The 23,805-nt window shown below is 38.3% G+C and overlaps 1 protein-coding gene across 1 annotated transcript; it reads left to right on the top strand.

Annotated features, from left to right (window-relative positions):
- The first annotated feature begins 480 nt into the window (after positions 1 to 480).
- LOC134644590 (cytosolic 5'-nucleotidase 1A-like) lies at positions 481 to 23,245 on the top strand. Its single transcript, XM_063497677.1, has 7 exons — positions 481 to 543; positions 4,220 to 4,265; positions 4,788 to 4,919; positions 5,023 to 5,195; positions 5,399 to 5,640; positions 20,991 to 21,003; positions 23,105 to 23,245. The coding sequence occupies exons 1-7, from the start codon at positions 481 to 483 to the stop codon at positions 23,243 to 23,245; spliced, it is 810 nt and encodes a 269-aa protein (XP_063353747.1).
- The last annotated feature ends 560 nt before the right edge of the window (positions 23,246 to 23,805 follow it).

The following is a 23,805-nucleotide window of genomic DNA, read 5'->3' as shown; positions in this document are numbered from 1 at the left end:
CTGCAGCTAGAAAAAGGGCCTCCCACCAGTGGCGTAACAAAAATCCAAACTACAAATCAAACAGTAAAAACATACAATCTGGGTAAAACTCTAAAATATGGAGCAAACGGAATCGCCGTATTGCTCCAACTTGCCGTCTGCACGGCTATAAGTTAATTATCCAGTCAGTCAATCAGTATGCGCGCCAGCCGACCCGCGTGGCATGCATATGGCCGTTGTCAACGCCGACGTCCACTTTAAAGGCTGGCAGCAGTAGGAAGCAAACTTCGCAGCCGGAACAGACAGTAAAAATAAAGTAAAACAAAGCAAAGCATCACAGCAAAGCAGCAGCCCTTCAGTTTGCGTAGCTTGGTGCAACACTAAGGCCCACACTTCCTGCAAAGCATAATAAATAATTACTATAAAAGAACAACAGAAGGCAGAGAGCGTAACAGAAGTTGATTACATACCAAGTAAGCCGTGTCATAAAACGTAAGCGGAATGGCTCAGAGGAGGCTTCTACAGCTACGACCTACAAACAATAGCTGTTTACCACCAAGCAAGGTAATATACACACTACAATGAGTAAACACCTACCAGCTGCGATGGAGGCTTCAGAAGAGTAACTAATCTCAGCAACACCAACAGGAAGTCAGGTGACCAAGAAGGAGATCACAGGTAAGCGATCCAGGGACACTCAAATGGCCACTATTTATACTAGCGCCCCCTAATGGGCCAGGCTGAAAGTGGGTTGGACCGAGGGATAACATTCATCCTGCCACATCTGTAATGATTTCCCAAGTGGACAAAGTCAATACTGCACTTGGGGGAGCTCAAGTTATGGGATGTGAAGCAACATCAGTTATGAAACACGTATGAGGCACAAAATAACCAGTCACTACCTATAAATCTATACATTTAACTACTCTCCAAAGAGATTAAAGACTAAAGACGGATTTTGTCATGTTCGCTGTGTGCCAGGCAGGATGAGGATCCAAACATGAAAAGGTCAACTCAAGGCAGCAGCTTTATTTGCTGGAAAAAAACCCGAACACTGAATACAAGGAGCAAAACATAAAAACTAGATGCTTGGAAACTAAGACTCTGAAAACTAGGAAACCAGACACAAAAAACTGATGAGAAGCAATAACAGGAATCAGAAGCAGAGAGACAACACACAGCACTAAGGGTGTATGACACAACAAGGGGCAAAGGAAAAAAAACAGGGCTTAAATACACAAGGGAGTAACAAAGGAATAGGAGACAGGAGGGAAACCAGCTGGGAATAATCAGACATGATGAGACGGGGAAGAAGCAAAACTGAATACACTGATATAGGACATGGGACTGTCAAAGTAAAACAGGAAACACAAGACATTCACACAGACGCAGATTTAACTGACTGGAGAGACAGAGGGAACATGGAGACAAGAGTGACTAGACATGAAAGGTGGAACACGGGGAAGGCAAAGAAACAGAAACCTAAAGCCTAGGAACTAAGAATAAGCTCAAGCAGAAAACCATGAATGACAATAATCTAAGAATATTAACCAATAAACACGAAACACTGGGTCTGTGACCCAATACCATGACAGATTTATAACAAGTCCCCGAACAAATACAGATAAAGCATAAGAAGCACATTACCAACAAGTGGAAAGTGCAATAATCTGATCCATTATGTCTGAGTGCAAAGGTCAAACAAGAAAAAAAATATCTGAATGGCAATTTCGTGTTATGCTTTCACAATTTACATTTTAAATTGTGAATACATAAACTGAATTGTGGAGAGTGGCACAGTGGCATGCCTGGTGCCCTCACTAAAGTAACAATAAATAACAATTTACTCATTGGAGTCATAAACTGATCATGTTATAACTGATGGGAACATGTAAACTTAAAAATTTTTTGTTCATAAAAAATTCAAAAACGTCCAATTATACAATCAGAAAACAAAAACAATTACAAAACCAAAGGACTTTATCTTAGGTGTGTGAATGACAAAAAGTTTAAGCATTTTTTTAACATCTCTGAGAATCTCAATCATCAATTTAAATGCCACGTTACACCAATAGCCAGAAAAGCTACAGACTTGTTCAGCCTGTTTAGGTCTAACACTCCTTTAAACCTTCATTCACAACACTTGAGTCATAACATTTTTCAAAAGACTCTTGGATATAAACAAAGAAACAACAATGGAAAACAATGAGATGTGGAGCTAACCAGCTGAGATGAGTTGCAATAAAAATCAGCGTCGTCATGGTAAATCAGCCTGGATGCAAAGGCCCAGAAACAGAAACATATGAATTTTTCCATATTTAATTAGATCAATTTAACACTGATAAATTTTGAAACATTTATAACTTGATTGATCAGCTTATTGATCACCAGCTCACTATGGGAAAATCACAGATTAATTATAAGAATGATAGTAATAGTAATGATAGGCAGAGATGGGCAGTAACGCGTTACTGTAATCTGATTACTTTTTTCAAGTAACGAGTAATGTAAGGGATTACTATTGCAAAAACGGTAATTAGATTACCGTTACTTTCACGTAGGAACTAAAACCGTGATTTTTTGCGAGAATGTCTCATGACAGTGACGTAAGCGAGTGCGACGTTCGTGACAACAGCTGTGTGCAGATCAACAATGGACAGTGCGGGAGAGAGTATGAGCATGCAGCGTTTAAAGCGTGGAAGTACTGACCTTATTTTGAGTTTGATTCCATAAAAAGTGACAAAAACATTAGTGTCCGTTGTGCGTGGGAAGAAAACTTCTTTTTACAGCGAAAAAAACCCCTAAACTTCCAAGCAAGCAGCGAGTGCGCTACGACGTAATGTGAAATTCACAGAGAAACTCGCGGATTCTTCGACTGACCACTGTGGCACACCTGCACCAGGGTAAACCTCCGCCTACCCCAGTCCTGCTTTACAGGTGAAAATAGAGCAAAAGGACCGCTAGTCTTTGATTTTATTTATTTTCTGCTGTGTTTTACTTTCATCTATTTGAAAGAGTGAGTGTAAACACAAAAAAAATATTTTATTTTATGTGCTGGAATGTGCAGAAAATAGGTTTAAATGTTAAACAAATTTCTTCCAGTCAGAGAATGTTGCATATAATTAAGTTTTTGCTTGATGCATAAAGTTAAAAGATTTAAAGTTTAAAGTTTTAAAAAGAGACGTTTCCATTTGATTACATTTTGTATGATGGATTATGCAGAAAAAGTAGAATTGGGCTGAAAGATCTATTGCTTTATCACCTATTCAGGTTGTAAATCGTGTTTTTAAAAAGTAACTAAGTAACTAAGTAATTAATTACTTTTGAAAATAAGTAATTAGTAAAGTAACGGGATTACTTTTTGGGGGAAGTAATCAGTAATTAGTAACTGATTACTTTTTTCAAGTAACTTGACCAACATTGATGATAGGTGATGTGAACATCTAGTATTCAAACTTTGGCTCGTGCTGCATTTTTGTACAGGTACTTTTATAATTTTTCACTAACACACAAGAAAAAAACAATACAAACAATAAAAACAAGGTGGAGTTGAAATTGGTTTTGTTGTGTGAAACAGGGCATGTGGGCCTGAAATGTGGACCAGGACTGAACAATTTTCAATCACACAGACACACACACACACACACACACACACATATATATATATATATATATATATATATATATATATATATATATATATGTATATATGTATATATATATATATATGTATGTGTATATATATATATATATATGTGTATATATATATATATATATATATATATATATATATATATATATATATATATATATATATATATATATATGTATGAAGAATTCATGGAGATCAGAAAAGGGACTTTTTGATCAAAGTCTCTTCTTTAAAATTTTGTTTATTTCTTCATTTATTGGCAAAAAATAATAGATATAAGTAAGTAATAGTAACACTATTGCACTAATCCTGATAAATCTAAATAGTTTTGGTAAAACAGATGGTCCAGTAGCCTTTTCAGGGACAGCAGGGCTATGGCCCTGCCTTCAACTTTGTCGAGGTCGTATATTATGAGGGGAAAACACACACACACTCAATTGCATGCAGTGGTTAGATGTTAATGACTGTGGAAGATGAGAATATACCACATAAGAAAAAGCACCACAGAAACCTGCACATAAATACTGCACTTAGACAGTTACTCAACCTTCACTCAATTTTCATTTCTCTTCCTTGTCGTGCTCTCAGACTCTGAAGGCAGTCAATGCTGAACTCAGAAACGATTACTCTGAGAGTGAGGAGCTCTTTAAGGTCATATCGATGACAGCTCATCATCAGACTTTCTCATGAATCAGATCCGTGAACATGGTGAGTTAATGATACCTCCAAACACACTTACTATTAATTCAAATGCATGTGTCTTATAAGGAAACTTTTAAATTTTGAGAAAATGAATAAATGGAAACAATTAGACTGAGAAAATTTTTCCTCTTCGAAGTGATTCTGATTAACTCTTGTTTACTCCACCACTCTTTCTAAATCATTCAGGCTTCATTTGTACAGCACCTTTCATGCACTTCAAAGTTTTACATAGATTAATGACAGGCTTACAATAAGAAAACGAAACAACTAAAAACACAATCTAATAAAGTAGAATACTTTATTAGTGTAAGGACTCTAAAAGCAAGTTATTAAAAAATAATAGATATAAGTAGTAGTATAGTAATAGTAACACTATTGCACTAATCCTGATAAATCTAAATAGTTTTGGTAAAACAGATGGTCCAGTAGCCTTTTCATTCATTCTTGTTTGCAGGGCTGGAAGAACTTATCACTCTGTTACCTGTGACTGAAGATCAACTTGTGAGTGAGTTAAAAAGAAACAACACCCACCTGTACCTGTCTGATGAACCAAACAGGTTGAAGGTTCAGGAAGCTTTGAATGAAGGTAAAAGTGTTAAATGTTGTGCTAACTTTAAGATGAAGTGCAGTTTCTGCTGTTGTACTTTAATGACTCTGTGTGTTACTGTGAATTAATCTCCCTGTATCAGGTGTAGCAGCTGCTATCATGTCCACCCCAAAAAAGGACATGCCAGTGTTTGAGAATCAGCTGCGTGTTGCCTTTGATGGCGACGCTGTCCTCTTCTCTAATGAGTTCCAGGGGGTTGGACTAAAAGCATTCTTGAAGAATGAGAAGCAAAATGTTGAAAAGCCAATGAAGAAGGTATGATTTGCCTTTAAAAAAAACAACATTTTAAAACACCACATGCCATAAACAATATATATGTTTAATCAAAGAAAAAAAAAAAGTCTGCTAGATTACATTAAAATAAACCGATATCAGCTAAATTATCCAAATACACTTTCCTGCTTTGACCAGATTGTCATGTGTTGAGTCACTCCTCTTCTTGTCTTTCCTCTATTCAGGGACCATTCAAAGGATTCTTGGAGGTTTTAATAAAACTGCAGCCAAAGTTGCATAATAAAGGCAAGAAGTGTCCCATTCGTACCTACCTGGTGACATCTCGAGGTGCAGGCTGTCCTGGCTACAGAGCTTTAAACACTTTGCGCACCTGGGGTCTGGAGCTTGATGAAGCTGTGTTTGTGGGAGGGGCTGACAAAGGTCCTACACTGCAGAGGATCAAGCCTCACATCTTCTTTGATGCCTGGTGCCTTACCAAACTAAAAATAAATAGCAATCTGTTGATTGGATATTATCACTGTTGGAAATAGGTGAACTTGAAAAGTATGTTTCCATAATACTTCAAAGATGCAAATAAATAAAGAAACAAACATCTTCATCTAGGGCGTTGTTGTGTTTTTTTCTGAAGTATCAATGTTTTTGTAATTTTTTTTTTTAATTCTATCAAATGCTTTTTAGTAAATCAGCTGACTCCAACTCTGACATAGCATGTAATATATCACATTTTATCCTCAGTCAAAGGCCTTTGAGTTGTATTTCACAGGGAGAGAACAGAATGAGAGCTAACTTCACTCAGAGATGGGAAAAAAATATAAGAAAGGAGAGGAAGAGGATAAGGTAAAGACTGCTGAGTGGCAATTGATGAACTGGAAATTTAAAGCTTACATGAAAGTCATTTTTTATACTTTTTATTTAAGAACATTTTTATACAGCAAAAGGGAAAAAAGGGGAAACAAAAAAACCCAAAATATTATGAGGTCATGTGAAGACAAATATATGCACGCATATACATCTGCACATACATACATATACACATAAATACTATAGTATTGCAAGTTCTATGCATTAAATAATGCTCCCACAGTTTGTAAAGCCCAGCCATTTTCTCCAGCGTCTCCTTCCCAAGTCCCTCTGAAGTTGCAGGGTGAAAGCCATACATTCCACCAATCTGATGTTTTCCACTATAGAAATAAAAAGACTTATAGTGGGAGGATAGCCTTTTTCGCAGATGCCAAAAGAATTCTCAGGAGATAAACTTCATCTGTAACTAAATCTTCTGCAAAACATCCCAGATACATTGATGCGAATGTACAGCTCACATTGAATCCTGGTGCTTTTGGAATTTTTTTTGAAACTTCCAACCAGAAGGGTTGTATGGACCGGCAGGACCAGAATATGTGTCCATGGTCTGCCATGACTTCCCCACAGTTTCTCCAGCACAGCGCAGGTGTAGCACTGAATTTAGACTTTTGTTTAGGTGTTATGGAAAAATGTATAATGTTCTTCCAACAAAAGTCCTGCCACGTGTTGGAGTTAGTTGTGGTGAACTGTGTTTCCCAAGTCCTTGTCCACCCATCTTCTGTAATCTCAATGTCCTTTCTCTTTCCAATTTCTGTTTTATGTAAATTGTTGAGTCCTTTTTAGCTTAATCATACATTTGTACAGTTTACTTATCAGGGCTTTGTTGCTCCCGGAGTCATAAGCGTCAATGAAGATGTTAACAATCGAGAAGTCTCCAAGGACACAGCTGTTTATTCTTTTACCAATATAGTCCCGAAATTGCAAGTATCGGAAGAAGTCTTGTTTCTCGAGGTCGTAAGTCTTACATAAGGTATCAAAAGCCATCATTTTTGATTTTGTGATAACTGTACAGCAGTAATACCATGCCATGCCGATTGTCTAAATTTGCTGTCATGGCAGGTAAAAATTCAGGGTCGTATGCTGGCCACCTCAGACGTTTTATCTCCTCTTCAAGTTGTGCCTGCTTGACCACTCCCCTCCATATTTTTAATGTCAAATTGACCCATTGGCTGGTTGTCAAAATATTGTCCAACTCAGAGGCTGCGTGGCCAAGCCTAGACTGGATCGGGGTGTCCGAGAGAGACATCTCAATCGCCTTCCACCTTGCACAATAATATGGGTTACACGAACACACCAAAGATCTCAACTGAGCAGACAAGTAGTAATCCCTTAAAGAAGGTAGAGCCAAGCCGCCTTTTTCCCTCAGCAACTGCAAAGTAGAGAAGTTCACCCTTGGTCTTTTGTTGAGCCAAATGAATCTTGAAATCTGTTTATTCCATTCCTTGAATTGCTTCTCAGGAATCGGTATGCGTAAAGCAAGAAAGAGATACAGTAGTTTAGGAAGAATGCTCAATTTAATTATTTGTATCCTGTTGCCGAAGTCGAGAGGGAGCAGGCTCCAAATGTTAAGGTCACTGTATATTTCTCTATTAGTATGACTGTAATTAACATCGCATAGTTGTGACAAGTCTTTAGGTAGAAACACTCCTAAGTATTTAATAGTAGTTGCCTTCCATTTAAACTTGAATTTTGACAATAGTGTCTGATCTGGAGAAAAATTAAATGCCAGAACATGTGTTTTATTGACGTTAAGAACATAACCTGAATATAAGCCATATGTTTCTAACATCCTCATTAATACTGGTACACCTGAGCTGAGATCTGTGATTGTTACTAAGACATCATCTGCGTATAGACATACCTTATACTACTCCCCTCCTATTACAATCCCTTTTAATGATGTTTCCTGACCTATGGCCTGAGCTAAGGGTTCGATAAACAAATTAAAGAGATAAGGGCTTGCCGGGCACCCCTGCCTACATCCGCATTCTAAAAATATGACATTGGAGAGACTATCGTTAATTTTAATTCTGGCACTAGGAAAGTAATAGAGGGCTTGGAAACATTTTATAAATTCACTACAGAAACCAAATCTTTTCATTACTAGAAAGAGAAAGTCCCAATTCACCGAATCATAAGCTTTTTCAGAATCTAGGCTAAGAATAATTGAGCTATTTTTCCTTTTATTAATGTGTTCAATGATATGTAAAGCTCTCCTAATATTATCGTGAGTTTGTCTATTTTTCAAAAAATCGTTTGGTCTTCGTCGATTAATAAAGGCATTACAGCATCCATTCTTTTTACCAAAATAGTTGTGTATAGTTTGTAATCCGAGTTCAGAACACTTATTGGCCTATAAGAATGCTGTTTATTCTGTCCTGTCCCCCCTTTGGCAAAACAGATATGAAGGCCTCCTTCCAGGATGGAGGTACCGGTCCTCTTTCAAGATATAGTTGATTTTCCAACAGCTGCACGAAAGTGTCCTTAACTCCAATGTCCCAGCATTCTGCGTCGGCCATGTTGTCTTCAACTTGCTTTAACCGTCCAGCCACCTCCTCTATCTGATCCGTAGTCTCACGTAGTCTTTGGTTAATTTCTTTGGAGAGTTCATCCATTTGCTTCTTTATATCCTCCCGAAATTCTGTACGGAATTCTTTGAAGTCACCTTTCAGTTCAGCTCGCAGTTGTCACGGTTCTGGGTGATTTTGACCCAGCATTTTCTGTTTCTTATATTTTGGTGTTTTTCTAGATTATGATTTATGTTCTGATTCTTGAGATGTGCTGTTTTGCTTATTTTTATTTTGGGTTTCAGTTTAGTTCTGGTCATGAGTTTAGTTTGATGTTAATTCTTCTTTAAGTCTCTGTCGTCTCTGGGTTCCATGTGTTATATTCTTTCAGTCTGCCTCTCAGTGTCAAGTCTGCATCTTTGTGATTTGTTCCGTGCTCCTGTTTTATTTTGATAGTCCCAGTCTGATGTCAGAGTGTTCAGTTTTACGTCTCTCCTGTCTCGTTAGTCTATTTCTCCCAGCTGTGTCTCCCTCCTGTTTCCCATTCCCTGATTACTCCCCAGTGTATATAAGCCCTGTGTTTTCCTGTGCTCTCAGTTGTGTTGTTAATGTCTACTCACCCTCAGACTATGCTGTGTGTTCCATTACCTGTTTTGCCTGCCTGTTAGTTTTTTCCCCCCAGTATAGTTAGTCTTCTGTTCAGTCTGCAACCTGCAATAAAGCTGTTTATTTTGAGTTCACCTTTGCCTCATTGAGTCCTGCATTTTGAGTCCTTCCTCCCTGCCTGCCTGCACACACCCTGATAGCAGTGTTGCCATTTCAGCCATCAAAACATTACTCACAGCACCCCGAAGCCAGTCCAGGCCTGCGCCTATTTCGCCATCTTGTCCCGATGCGAGGCTTGCCTCATTAGCCGTGGCTTCTTTCTCCATTTCACAATATGGGATGTTTCGTAGTTCGTATCCTCCTTTCTTAGATTTATCCCCGCTTCTTATTGTGTCGAAGTATAGCACTTTAACCCTAATAAAACTCGCGGCCATACTGTGTTATGTGCCACTGGAAGTCCCATGAAAGTCCTTTTTTAAGTCAGATATTACCTGTGTATGATTTGAATTTGTTTTTTATATATAGAATATATATAGTGAAACATTAAGGAAAACAAACTGAGGTATGCTAACTTTATCTAAAGGCTACCTGAAAATACTTTATTTAGGTTTGGTGCACTTTGGTGGATTTAAAGTAAAGAACAGTGTGTGACTGGTGCACAGTGGCTGTGATGTTCATAGTCAGAGTTAAATTACATCAAGTGTAGTAGAGATGAATTGGAAGTTAAGCTGATGATGCTTAGATTCATTCATTAAATTCCACCTTCACACCAACTTTACAGTGTCTAGCATAAAGACATAAACAGATACAAAGGGATTAACAGTATACTTAGTGTAAAGGATGGAATCACAATTCATGACGGAACATATATTATGAACTTTTGCAACCTCTGAAGATTTCTTGCTTTGATGATACAGACTGGATTGTGGATTATTGATCTGCGGGACGGGCACCTCTATACAAGAAGTCTGTTTCAGCTCTTTTATTGAAGATGTTCTAATCTCTGATCATATGAGTCTTACCCAGCTGCTAGCAGAGTGTACATAAAAGAACACAATGGATCATACAGCACAAATCCTGTTAAAAGCCACTCTAAATAAATTAGTCCCCAGCCAACATTTATATGTGGGGCCCATATGGTTTGGAAATGGGCTGAAAAATGGGCCCCATATAGGATTGTCCGCGGGTTCCGTAATGGCCCCATATTAAATGCCCATATAGGTGTTATATTGGTAAAATCTGGGATCTAAATGGGCCCCAACTGGGCAAAGTACACAGAAACCCACCCGGGCCCCATCTTTCAAGTTTTTGTGGGTACCATGTGGGTACCACAAAGGCTAAAAAGTGGGTTTTAAGTGGGATTGTCCGCGGGTTCCATAATGGCCCCATTTTATAAGCCCATCTCGGTGTTATATTGGTAAAATCTGGTTACTAAATGGGCCCCAACTGGGCAAAGTACACAGAAACCCACCCGGGCCCCATCTTTCAAGTTTTTGTGGGTACCATGTGGTTACCACATAGGCTAAAAAGTGGGTTTTAAGTGGGATTGTCCGCGGGTTCCATAATGGCCCCATTTTAAAAGCCCATCTCGGTGTTATATTGGTAAAATCTGGGACCTAAATGGGCCCCAACTGGGCAAAGTACACAGAAACCCACCTGGGCCCCATCTTTCAAGTTTTTGTGGGTACCATGTGGGTACCACAAAGGCTAAAAAGTGGGTTTTAAGTGGGATTGTCCGCGGGTTCCATAATGGCCCCATTTTAAAAGCCCATCTCGGTGTTATATTGGTAAAATCTGGGAACTAAATGGGCCCCAACTGGGCAAAGTACACAGAAACCCACCTGGGCCCCATCTTTCAAGTTTTTGTGGGTACCATGTGGGTACCACAAAGGCTAAAAAGTGGGTTTTAAGTGGGATTGTCCGCGGGTTCCATAATGGCCCCATTTTAAAAGCCCATCTCGGTGTTATATTGGTAAAATCTGGGAACTAAATGGGCCCCAACTAGGCAAAGTACACAGAAACCCACCCGGGCCCCACCTTTCAAGTTCTTAGTGGGTACAACATGAGGAAAACATGAGCTAAAAAGTTGGAATGGCATTATCAGTGGGTTCTGTAGTTGCATCTTACTTCTAGTTTGAATTGGCTAATTTCTGGCACTGAGTGGGCCCCATGTAGTAAAACACTCACAAAATCAATTTTTCAGACAGCTAATACGGGTTCTGTGACACAAAGACACCAAATGTATTAAAGCTGACCACAAACAAAAACTAGTTTGTAAATAAAACCATTTCAAAAATCACGAGGGTACACAAAACAACATTTTTCACATTTATTTTTTCCAACAACTGTGATTTTACGTAACTGTATTCCAAAGTGCGTAAACTTTTAAAAAACTAGAAATGTCAAACTACATCAAAATTCCTTAGATATTTGGAACTGTTGCAACAGTGAGAAAAAGTCAGATGGAAGACTCAAAAGCTTATCTTGAATCAGCAGGGTTTCTTTTTTTGTTTTTTTACAGAGCCGTACGTCTATTTTGTACCCTTGCAGCCCTCGGTCCTCCTCTGTCTTTAGCTCCAGTGAACCACTTGGAGAGAGCCTTCTCTGCTTCTTGCAAGTTGACTTTTGATGTTAAATAATTCTTCAGTGCCTCTGCAAATGAAGAAGAAAAATGGGCAAGCCAAAGTAAAGTTAATCTTAGCTTACTTAATTTGGTGATGATTTGCAAAGAACAATGTTTATTTCACTTTATTGCCTCAAAATATATATACAAATTGCATGATAACCAATCTCAGTTACACTTTCAAACACTTTATTAAAAAAGTTTAGTTTTCTAAAGTTCAAATGTCTCAAGTGAAACTAACTTACCATACACAACATTAAAAAGACGTAAATCTCTGAACTTTTTTTCCCATGTCGGCCAAGCATGTTGTACTCCACAGCCAGCTCAGGTCATATGAGGAATTTCATCATCCTTCTTGTGGCATCGTCTACACTTGTTCCCCCTGTATCTGCTACCATGGCAACCTGAGGGGAACATATAAAAAGGACAGATTAGATAATGGCATCTGGTTAGGATGCCTCCCTGGTGAGGTGTTTTGGGCATGTCCCACCAGGAAGAGACCCAGAACACCCAGGACATGCTGGAGGGACAATGTTTTTCGGCTGGCCTGGGACTGCCTTGGGCCAAGTGCCTGGAGAGAGCGAAGTCTGGGCCTCTCTACTTAGTACCGGATTGGGTTGAGGGGCAGCAGCCTAAGCTTAAGATAATGGACCGGAATGGAGGATAAATGGACGCTTTACATATTACTTAATGTTCACTGTGTGGTGATAAAAAAAATATGGTAGTAAACACAAGCTAAACTAAAAAAATTAATTGCGGTTCCTTAACCCTTTATCCCCAATAATGTTACGCAGGATAACCGGAATTATATATTGTTTTAGCTGTAAAAGTGTCATAAAATCAGCTGTGACTGTGTGTGCTTTTGTCCCTTTTTTCAGTATTACTACTACTTTACACATCTGGTACGTTTTTTTTCCTCTACTGTATACTATATGAATGTAATCAAGGATTAATAACAGAAAAAAAAAAAAATGAAATTTTGCCATTTTTACTGAAGGCAATCAAAATGTACATGAATAAAATATTTAAATTAGTCAATTCAAATTAATAACTCTAAAACACTGAACAAAATCAAGTATTTGACCCTGTGGTTTATTTTTGGACATCTCTTTTCTTCTAAAAGTCCAGGCAGTGTTGGGCCCCTGGTAGAGCTCAGGTTTGAGGAGACAGGTTTGGAAAAACCTGTCGCTGGCGACTTTTTGGGGGCTGAGGGTTAAAATTAATATGAATTGGCCAAAATTTGTATAAACTATCATAGCAGAACAAAAGTAAAAAAAAACTTTATCTGTTATCAGAATCAAATATTTGATTAGAATAAAAAATTTAACTTTCTGGAAGATTTCTCGTTACATCCGTCACAAAAGTAACAACATCTCAGAAAAGAAATATGATAGCAACAGAAAAATATGATAGCAGTGTGATGTGATGGTCCATGGCCAGATTTATACACATATTATAAGCCCTGTGACACAAAAACCACTGAACTCTGACACGCACAGACTGTTTTCCTTCTTGGTAATGAAGAAAAATGCTGGTCTGGTATGTAAAAGGGAATTTATTCTTCCAGGACCTGAAGCTCTGTAATGCAGCCCTCCAACAGCCAAACCTATCTGTTGTCTGATTGTCTTGATGCATGCTCAATCATCCAGGTAAGTAAATCTGCAAAAGTTGATTCTGTTCATCTGGACGTAGCACTTTCAGCATTTTCTCCCACTGAAAACGCTACGTCCAGATGAACAGAATCAACTTCTGGAGATGTTCTCTGATTGGATTGTTTAATTGGTGATTGACATGAAATTGACCAATCAGCTGAAAGGAAGAAAAATAGGGTCAAAATTTGGATGTGTAAGTACAAATCCACACACAGCCAGGAAAGCCGAGCGCAGAGTTGTTTGTAGCACCAATTCAGCCAGAGTGGAGCCAGATGGATTTTCCATCCATCCACACTGTAAAGTCTATAGACCAGCAAGTGATAAATTAACAGTGTTGTTGGTATTTTCTAAAACAGTTGTATGCAACAGGAATTGCTGTTTATAGTCCTCCTGTATATCTGCATGTTGCCTCCCAATTAAAACCTGTGATAATGGAGATTCAAATTCATGTCATACTTACACCAACAGTTATCAAGTATCTGGAACGACCTTTACTGATGTGCTTAAAGGAAAATTGTTATTTCCATGTATTTTCCTGTTCTGCCTTCAATTTTGAGGACTTCCCCCCACATTTCTAGTTGTGACAGTGCACTACAACAAAAAAATCTGCTGTGATTTACATTTGTTGAATGAGCAATTTTGTAAAATAGTCTATTTTTGTATGCACAGTTTACAAATCTGTCCTGTACAGCATGGACTGATTGCATGCTAAAAAGTTGTTGCTTAAAAATAAAACAATACATTTTTAATTAATAACATCAGCAGAAAGTCTTGTTATTAATTAGATGTACAATTTCTATAGAATACAAAACAACTCAGTTCATTTTTGATCATATCAATACCAGCATATTACACAACTAGTGATGGATTTCCGGCTCTTTTTAGAGAACCGGCTCTTTCGGCTCGGCTCACTAAAAAGAGCCGGCTCTTTGGGCTCCCAACCGGCTCTTCAGGTTGTTTTGTTGCTTTAATTAATTTATTATAACCAACAATATAAAATTATGCACAAAAGGAATTACTAATGTAAAAAAAGAAACGTGGTTGTATTTATATATGTTTATATATAAATATATACGGTGGCTCCTTGAGACAAAACACGTACAAACCCTAAAACACATTTCTAGCGTTAACTGAACTTCCAAAACAGAGCTACCTAGATCACTTAAATTACACAATTGAAAGCATATGTGTATTGTTTGTGTATTTATACACAAGCACTCAAATATATTCAAATAATTCCAAAAACTGTTCATTTACCTGTTACTACCACACACCAAATCCGGTCGTTGGTACTTCCTGGCTTGTGTAGCCACTAGGTAACAAAAGCTCAACACTGTGCCTAGCATCCTGGAGCACTTCTGTTGTGTTTTGTAAGTGCTTCGGAGTTTGTACGTGCTATGGAGTTTTTACGTGTTTTGGAATTTTTTTACATGTTTTGGGGCTTGTACGTGCTTTGTCTCTAGCGGGCACCGTAAATATACTTTTATTTATTCTCTCCACATAAAATGTAATAAATAAATCATATAATACAAAAAACAACTATTTACATTTCAACTTTTAACTATTTAAATTTTCAGCTTTTTCCTTTTAAACAAATTTAAAGTGAAACAACTGCAAACCACAACACAAATATAAAGTAAAATATGAAAACAAAAAGAAGATGCACATTCTCTGTCATATGGGCCTGCATGAATAAACTTTCTGAATCCTTTATCATCCGCAATTGAAAATAGTTGTGGATGATTACTATACCTTTCTAATGTGACGTTGTTGTCCCTGGCTCTCTTTCTCTCTCTCTCCCTCCCGCTCTGTTCCTGTGCTACTGCTAGTGTAACTACCGCCCCTCCCCCCTCTTCCCAGCGCAAAGCACAAGGCTCGGGTGCGGAGTGAAGCGGAAAAAAGTGCGAGAGAGAGGGTGAGAGAAAGAAAAAAAAAAAACACGCTCGCGTTGTTCACTTCAAAGAGTCGGCTCTAAGAGCCGTTTCGTTTCGACCAACACATCACCAACAACTATGATGAAAAACGCTCATCTGCTTCCATCACGATCAGCTGATTAACATTGAGCTGCTGCAGTCAACACCATCAAACTAACTTAGTGTTTAATGTTATGTTATTTAATGTTTTTATTTTTAAATCTTTACCAGAGCTTAAAGACTGTAGATGTTCACACCTGGTGTTAGAAAACCGAGCTCACAGCAGTATTTTTTTTTTTATAACAGGAAATTTAAATTTTTATTGGTTACCGTGTTTATTACCACTTTTATCAGTAATGTACTTCCTATAAAATATAGATTTGATAAGTTACCGGTTTATTGAAATCAGCTAGTGAACACATCGATCACTTTATTGAACTACATGCCTTGCACTCTTGTGAGCTCTGGTTACTAGCAGCAGGTGTGAATATTTGTAGTCCAAAACGCAGATAAAGATTAGAATAACAAGGCAATGCAAAATCAGTTTAATGCAGTTTGCAGTAGCAGCTCAGATGGAAATCAGCCAATTGTGAGGAGAGCAGAGAACCAAAAACGGTCAGAGTTGTGGGACAAGTGAAGAGAACACTGTTGGCATTATTGTCAGCATAAAAGATGGAAATTTAAATAAATGTTAAATTAAATTTTAAAATTGATCATTGCCTCCTGTGCATGCATATATATATATATATATATATATATATATATATATATATATAGTGAATACCAGTAAAAAAAAATGAAGTAATGCACCCCTTTCAAGGATGCACCAAAGACCATCACTTTTCAAAAATAATAATAATAAGTAATACAAATAATATGAAAGTTACTTACATGTTAAAGATGGTGCTTGTGACCTTGAAGAATCTAAACGTGATAAGGAAATGAAAGAAAGTGCATGAGAAAAAAAAATACAAACATTTTCGTTTTTTCCCAGGATAATTCAATATAAAAGATTCTCTTACTAATGCACAAAATGAACAGCGTAATTAAAAGTTTGAAAGGCACTGCATGTGGTTATATGGTAAACTGACTAATTCAAGCAGCAAACACTAGCAGTGCAAAAATGTATCTAACTAGCTGACAGACTTTAAAGTCACAGGAAGATATATCAAAATGGTGACTTATGCCAGAACAAATGTCTTGACAGACATAATTCCTAAATTCCTTTAAGTAAAAAATTGATGACATAGTAATAAGTGGTCCCTAGTGGTTTTCAAATTATTACATGGCTTGTTAATTTTTTATTAAATTATTAAGAAGCCAGATGACTTCAAAACATTTACAAATTACTATAAAGCACTATCCAAACTTCAAAACAAGTGGCAAAATCTCCAAATTAAAAGTACTTGCAAACTATACAAATTTGATTATACTTAAAAATATCCAAAAACTAATTTAGTGGATTTTTTACCTGCTCAAGAATACATTAAACATGCACTATTTAATTGAAAAGAACAAAATTTTTGTACTTTTAGAAAGAATTATTAAATATTTGGGGATACTAGCCATAAAGAGGGTCTCGTACATTTACGGGCATCTAATTTCCTGGATTTAATGGTTTAAAAGTTTAATAGGTCTTTGAACTTGATAATAAAATTGAGTCCATTATTAACAAAAAGAATTAAAAAAGAGCAAAAAAAAAAATGCTTAATATATAATAATTGTTTTAAACTTAAGCTTTGTAAGTGTAGCAGATTTCATTATGTCTGTAATTTTTTATTTAGCCCCACAGTAGTAAAAGCCATAAATGGGAGTTAGATTTATTACTAGTATTTTTACACAGCATTCAGCTATAGTAACATGTTCTGCATTTTCCTACTTCACCATCTGATCTGAACAGCTGCACTCTCTTAATTAATTAATAACCTAACATTTCTCAGTAACCAATAACTAGATGGAACAGCACAGTATCTAAGAGATCAGACAGTGTTTGAGCTAAAGAAGCTGTGTGTTTCTTTTGGGGGCTTTTTGCACACTGATCCACCACCGTTTTCCTATAGTACAATGCATATCTGGTAACATTACCGTAAACGTGACCAGTAGGTTCACGTTCAGATCAGAAAACTGTTTCAGCTGCAGGCATCTACTCCTGTAATTTAAACAATCACCTCATACACCTCATGTTTTACACCCCTATAAGGTGAGCTTGCTACACTGCACATGAATATTACGTGACATGGTATGACTAGCTCATGTTCAAACATTTAAGATACTGTTCAGCCATTTTGTTTACTGGGTAGTGCATAATGGCCGAGTTAGCTGAGCGGGAATCCACTAAAGCCAAAAAAATAATATATATATTTTTTAATTAATTACAAAGACCTTATAGGAAAGCCTAAGAAACAGTTGCAGAAGCACAGAAAAAAAAACTGCCGTGTATGTTATAATATGTAAATTCAAAAACTGTATAGAGAGAATGGCAATGAAAACAGAATAAGATAAGATGAATTTTTTCGAGTAGAATATAGGCAGTAAGAGTTTTGTAATTAACTTTAAATTATGTTTGCCAAAGACAATGCAGTAAATTAACCCAGTTCTACCTGCTAGCTAAGGATGTTATGCTTCTCCCCCTTATACCGTTTAGGACGACTATAGAAAGTTACTAAAATAACCATTGATGAAAACGTAGAAAACTTTAAGTATTTACCTTTGTCATAGTTTTCGATTCTTTGGTATCCTTTCGTCCTCCACATTTTCAAACACCAGGCAGAGAAAACGCGCAACTGACGAAAGACCGCGAAGACTAGACGCTAGGCGGTGCAATCTGCTCCTCCCTCTTTTTAAACGAGCCAATAGGAGCTGCTCACATTAAAAACAACTTTATTTAAAAAGTCATTTTACACCTGATACAAAAATTTTCATTCAAGTCAAACAATGCACAAGTTTAAAAGAACAATTTTATTTATTTAAGCATAGGGATGGTTAATATGTTTAAAAAATTAATACATAATATTTATCAAATAATTGTCACCCAAATCAACATCATAATAAAAATATAATTAATAAAATATATAATAATGATAAGAAGAATAATAACAGTTTACCTAAAAGCTCTTCTAACATTAGACTGCTTTTGAAAAGTTTCAGTAGTGTCAATACACCATAAGGACAAAGGAGTTTCACAGTTGAAGTGTGACTGCTTTAAAGACCCCATTCCCTCTCCTTTCCACTAGTTCAAAGAAAATATAAATTATTTCTGGTTATATAATTTGAGATCACAAGTTTGAAGAGTAACATTTTAACAGATCGGTAATATACTTCAGGAGCTTTACTGGATCTGATTAACCAAAACTTCCAACTTCCATGTAGCTAACTGTCTTTTCTCTAATACAGTAGAGTGTCTCTGATCTACTAAAAATCCTCAATTGCATGTTTGCTCAAGTAAATAGTCTTAATTGTTTGAACAACCAGTAGTCCTTAATTTGCAAATGCCAAATCTGGATTTTGTCTGTGTAATTCACTTTTATCTTAGGTTTTTTAGTTGTATTTTTTGCTTTTCTTTTTTTCTACTCTTGTGTCCGTTTTAATCACTTATTATTGCTGCTGTGACAAGTGAATTTACCTAAGAAGAATCATGAAGTCCTTATTTTATCTTATCTGAGCCTCACCATGCAGAGCGCTGAAAGTTCAAATTAAGTACTTAAAATGAAATCTAAAATTAAAAAGTAACCAGTTTCAAACCAGTTATTTGGAATAGTGTGCAGAGTGTTTTGAGTAACATTGAATGTTCAAAAACATCAAAGTTCCTATAGTCTCACTTGACAGCTGGGTTGTAGTGTCTGATAACACATAACATCTTGAGGTCTCAACGTGGACTTTAAGTACATTCGTTAGCCAAGGCTAAATACTGAGAGGGTCAAAAATGAAGGGTAAAGAACATCTGACTGTACGTAAGGATAGCAAAAGTGATAGACTGAGGTTGTGCCAAATATGTTAAAATTAGGGTGATTCGTTAGAGAATGGTACCCCATGGGTGCCGTCTGCAGGTTATAAAAGAAAGTTATGTTCATACTTTCTTTTGAGATTCTTTTTACAATTTGACTTTCAGAACTCCCTGGGTTGTGTGCAATCTGTGATGGGCTTGTTTGGAATAAATCCTCCTTTATTCAAATAACACTTTCTCAGGCTCTTCACAGAAGAAGAATCCTCACATAAGCATGTGCTACCATTTTGAACCAATGTACACATTTACCATCACTGACCCAACTAGGACCTACATTGGATGCCCACCCATATGGATTTAATGTTAGAAACCCATGTGGGTCCCATATATACTAAACAATCTTGAGCCCATGTAAAATATATGCCCATATTAACTTAACATAACCCATTTGGGGCCCACATAGACATGTTTTCAGGGTCTGACTTGCATTTGCCCATGTGTGACACATATAGTTTGACCAGGTGGGCCCCACCTATGTCATCAGTACCAAAAAATATATACTGATTACCTAACTTTGCCCCACCTGGGGCACACAGCAAATGCTTTTCTTTAAATGACTGTGTTTGCCCATGTCTAACCCAGGTGAAAAACCCAAGTGGGTCCTACGTGTGTTTCCCATTTTGAACCAAGTGAAGTGTTTCCCATGTTTGACCCAGCCAGGACCTACTATATGTTTCCACTTGGTTTTGCCCATATGGCTTTCATGTGAGAAACCCAAGTGGGTCCCATATATACTAAACAATCTTGAGCCCACGTAAAATATATGCCCATATTAACTTAACATAACCCATATGGGGCCCACATAGACATGTTTTCAGGGTCTGACTTGCATTTGCCCATGTGCGACCCATATAGTTTGACCAGGTGGGCCCCACCTGTGTCATCAGTGCTAAAAAATATATTGACTATCTCACCTTTGCCCCACCTGGGGCCCACATAGACATGTTTTCAGGGTCTGACTTGCATTTGCCCATGTGTGACCCATATAGTTTGACCAGGTGGGCCCCACCTGTGTCATCAGTGCTAAAAAATATATTGACTACCTCACCTTTGCCCCACCTGGGGCCCACATAGACATGTTTTCAGGGTCTGACTTGCATTTGCCCATGTGTGACCCATATAGTTTGACCAGGTGGGCCCCACCTGTGTCATCAGTGCTAAAAAATATATTGACTACCTCACCTTTGCCCCACCTGGGGCCCACATAGACATGTTTTCAGGGTCTGACTTGCATTTGCCCATGTGTGACCCATATAGTTTGACCAGGTGGGCCCCACCTGTGTTTTCAGTGCTAAAAAATATATTGATTACCTCACTTTGCCCCACCTGGGGCCCACATAGACATGTTTTCAGGGTCTGACTTGCATTTGCCCATGTGTGACCCATATAGTTTGACCAGGTGGGCCCCACCTGTGTTTTCAGTGCTAAAAAATATATTGATTACCTCACTTTGCCCCACCTGGGGCCCACATAGACATGTTTTCAGGGTCTGACTTGCATTTGCCCATGTGTGACCCGTATAGTTTGACCAGGTGGGCCCCACCTGTGTCATCAATACTAAAACATATATTGATTACCTCACTTTGCCCCACCTGGGGCACACAACAAAAGCCTATCCTTAAATGACTGTGTTTGCCCATGTCTATCCCAGGTGGAAAACCCAAGTGGGTCCTACATGTGTTTCCCATTTTGGACCAAGTTAAGTGTTTCCCATGTTTGACCCAGCTAGGACCTACTAAAAGTGCCCACTTGGGATTGCCCATATGGGTTTAATGTGAAGAACCCAAGTAGGCCCCATACAAAAAGCCCAGTTTGAGCCCATGCCCACATGGAACCCATCCAGCCCGAGCAAAAACCAGGTGGGGCCCATATATACATGTTGGCTGGGTCTTTGGCTGCTGTTTAAAAGGATAAATACAATCAAGGCAATGTAAAGATGGAGGCAAAGCATTTTACAACCTGGGGGCCACTGCTCTAAAAGATATGTCTCCTCTGGTCTTAAAATGTGTTCGTGGGTCGACCAACAGCCTTTGATTAGATGATCTCAGGCTGCGAGAGGGAGGTTCTAAAAGATCAGTGATGCAGCGTCACGACTCAGAGCTTTAAAAGTCAGTACAAAAATTTTGATATAACTTCAAAAATGTACTGGAAGCCAGTGCAATGAGAATAAAACCGATGTAATGTGCTCTCTATTTCGTGTCTTTGTTAAGAGCCTTGCAGCAGTCTTTCTGGACTGACTGGAGATGGTTAAGATTCTTTTTGCTTAATCAAAGAAAAAGGCTGATACAACAGGTATAACAAACTAGTGTAACAGGTCTGTATCAGGAAGAACCTGTTACACTAGTTGATTTCTGACTCCTCTAAACTGCTTGCAAAACATAGATCAGGAACTAATTCCAGTTACAGTCATAAGAAACTGGGTAGAGTAAAAAAAAAAAAGAGAAATAAAACCCCCATACCTTTTATCCTATCAGCCATAAAAGGCTGACAGGGTACTGTCACCCCACCAGGTGTTGAAGCGATAAATAATGTAAACCAAAAGAGAGAAAAACTAAAGCGATGGCTGTTATGTTCAGTTCTGACTGCACCCTTAAACCTGACTATCAGTCGTCCATCTTTAAGAACTTGTACACAAAATCATGTCTTGTCCTTAAAAAAGTGTATTGATGGTTAAGAACACAGTTAGCTGTACTAATGACACACCTGAGGTTTAAAGTTTTTGCATCATAATACTTAATTTTAATATAAATGTATCATGATGAAGATAATTAAAACACAACACAATGATGAAAACAAGCTTGAGAGAATAACAAGACTTTCAGTTTCGGCATAAAGCAAATATTTGAATGCTTCATGATTTTCAGCTGATGAAACTCGCCAATCATCCCACTGCTGCTCCAGCACCAATTCAATTCATTTCAGTTTTATTTATATAGCGCCAAATCACAACAACAGTCGCCTCAAGGCGCTTTATATTGTATTATTGTAAATCCTACAATAATAGATACAGAGAAAAACCCAATAATCATATGACCCCCTATTAGCAAGCACTTCGGCGACAGTGGGAAGGAAAAACTCCCTTTTAACAGGAAGAAACCTCCAGCAGAACCAGGCTCAGGCAGGAGCGGCCGGTGAGAGAAGGAAAACAGGATAAAGTCATGCTGTGGAAGAGAGACAGAGATTAATAGCAGGTACAATTCAATGCAGAGAGGTCTATCAACACATAGTTGTTAGGTTGAAATTGTTAAATGTTGTCATTGTTTTACCTAAATTTGTACACCTTGCCTTAAACTGCATGATCAAAGACATTCTTCTGTTTTCGTTCCCCTCCCCGGCCTGTTGAATGGTGGGGGAGGTTATAGTGTTTAATTGCAGGCACATCCTATGTGAAGGTTCTGTTTTCTTGTTTAGTAAACTTCCTGCCCTTTATGTCCTCACCTGTGTTTGTATATAGTAAACCGTTAGAGGAAGCTAAGCCATATACAGGGGTGAGGGGAGATGATCACCAGGGAGTCACGCACACAGAGAGAAACACTCACTCACGTGCACACACACACACGCACACACAGTGTTTTAACCTTTTGTGACCATAGTTGTTTTTTTTTTTACAATGGGTGTTTGTGTAAACTGTGTGTCACAGAATAAAAAGGGCACTGGGGAAGCCGAGGTCAGAGTGGTCTGACACCGAGGGCAGAGATGCTGCCGAGCGGGCTCCCCTTGCTAGCAAGTAAAACCGGTTGAACTGTTCTGTCTTGCTTTCTTCAGTCCGAACTAGCTGGCCTGCTGAAGGGCAGACCCAACATTATTTGGTCCTTTGAGCCGGAGCCCAACAAATGGCTTTCCACCGAGGAGGGGGAGACGGCGAGGCCGCAGTCTGCTAGCACCCAGGATGTCTGGGACGCCTGATGAAAGCCCCGGGGCCAGGGGCCTTAAACTGGGGCCAGGCCAGTGATACAGTGTCTGACCTCTCCTCGGGTTGGTTAGTGGTTGACGGGATCCAGAGACTCTCCCCGTGAACGAAAAGCAACACAACAGTAAGTAAAGTGAGAGGGCCTTATGCGTCACCATGACTGCGCGTGTAAACGCAAGTCCAGGGAGCGCTGGTCGCGCAGGTGCACGTGGACCTAAAACAATAGAGAGCGGCTCCTTGACTGTGCGGTTAAATGCAGGTACGGGAGCGCTCCAGCCGTGTGGGAAGGATGCAGGCTACTAAAGAAAAGAAACGGCTCCGTAGCTGCACAGTTTCACGCGAGCACGGGAGTGCGTCGGTTGCGCGGATCCACGCTGATAAGAGATTTTTTAGGATTTTGGGATTTTTATTATGCTATGCTTAAAAGTACGTTTCTTTATCTAAATGTGTTTGCTCTTTTCAGTATTCAGCTTAAACTCTGCAACTCTGTGCAGACTCCTAAATGGGGAAGTTACACAGGAAGCCTGCAGTTCTATTTTCTCTCTTCCTGTATGTG

Source organism: Pelmatolapia mariae, linkage group LG16_19 (assembly GCF_036321145.2).
Source record: "Pelmatolapia mariae isolate MD_Pm_ZW linkage group LG16_19, Pm_UMD_F_2, whole genome shotgun sequence".
Lineage (NCBI taxonomy): Eukaryota > Metazoa > Chordata > Actinopteri > Cichliformes > Cichlidae > Pelmatolapia > Pelmatolapia mariae.
Note: the sequence above shows the minus strand (reverse complement) of the source record. Positions and strands in the feature narration are given on the sequence as shown.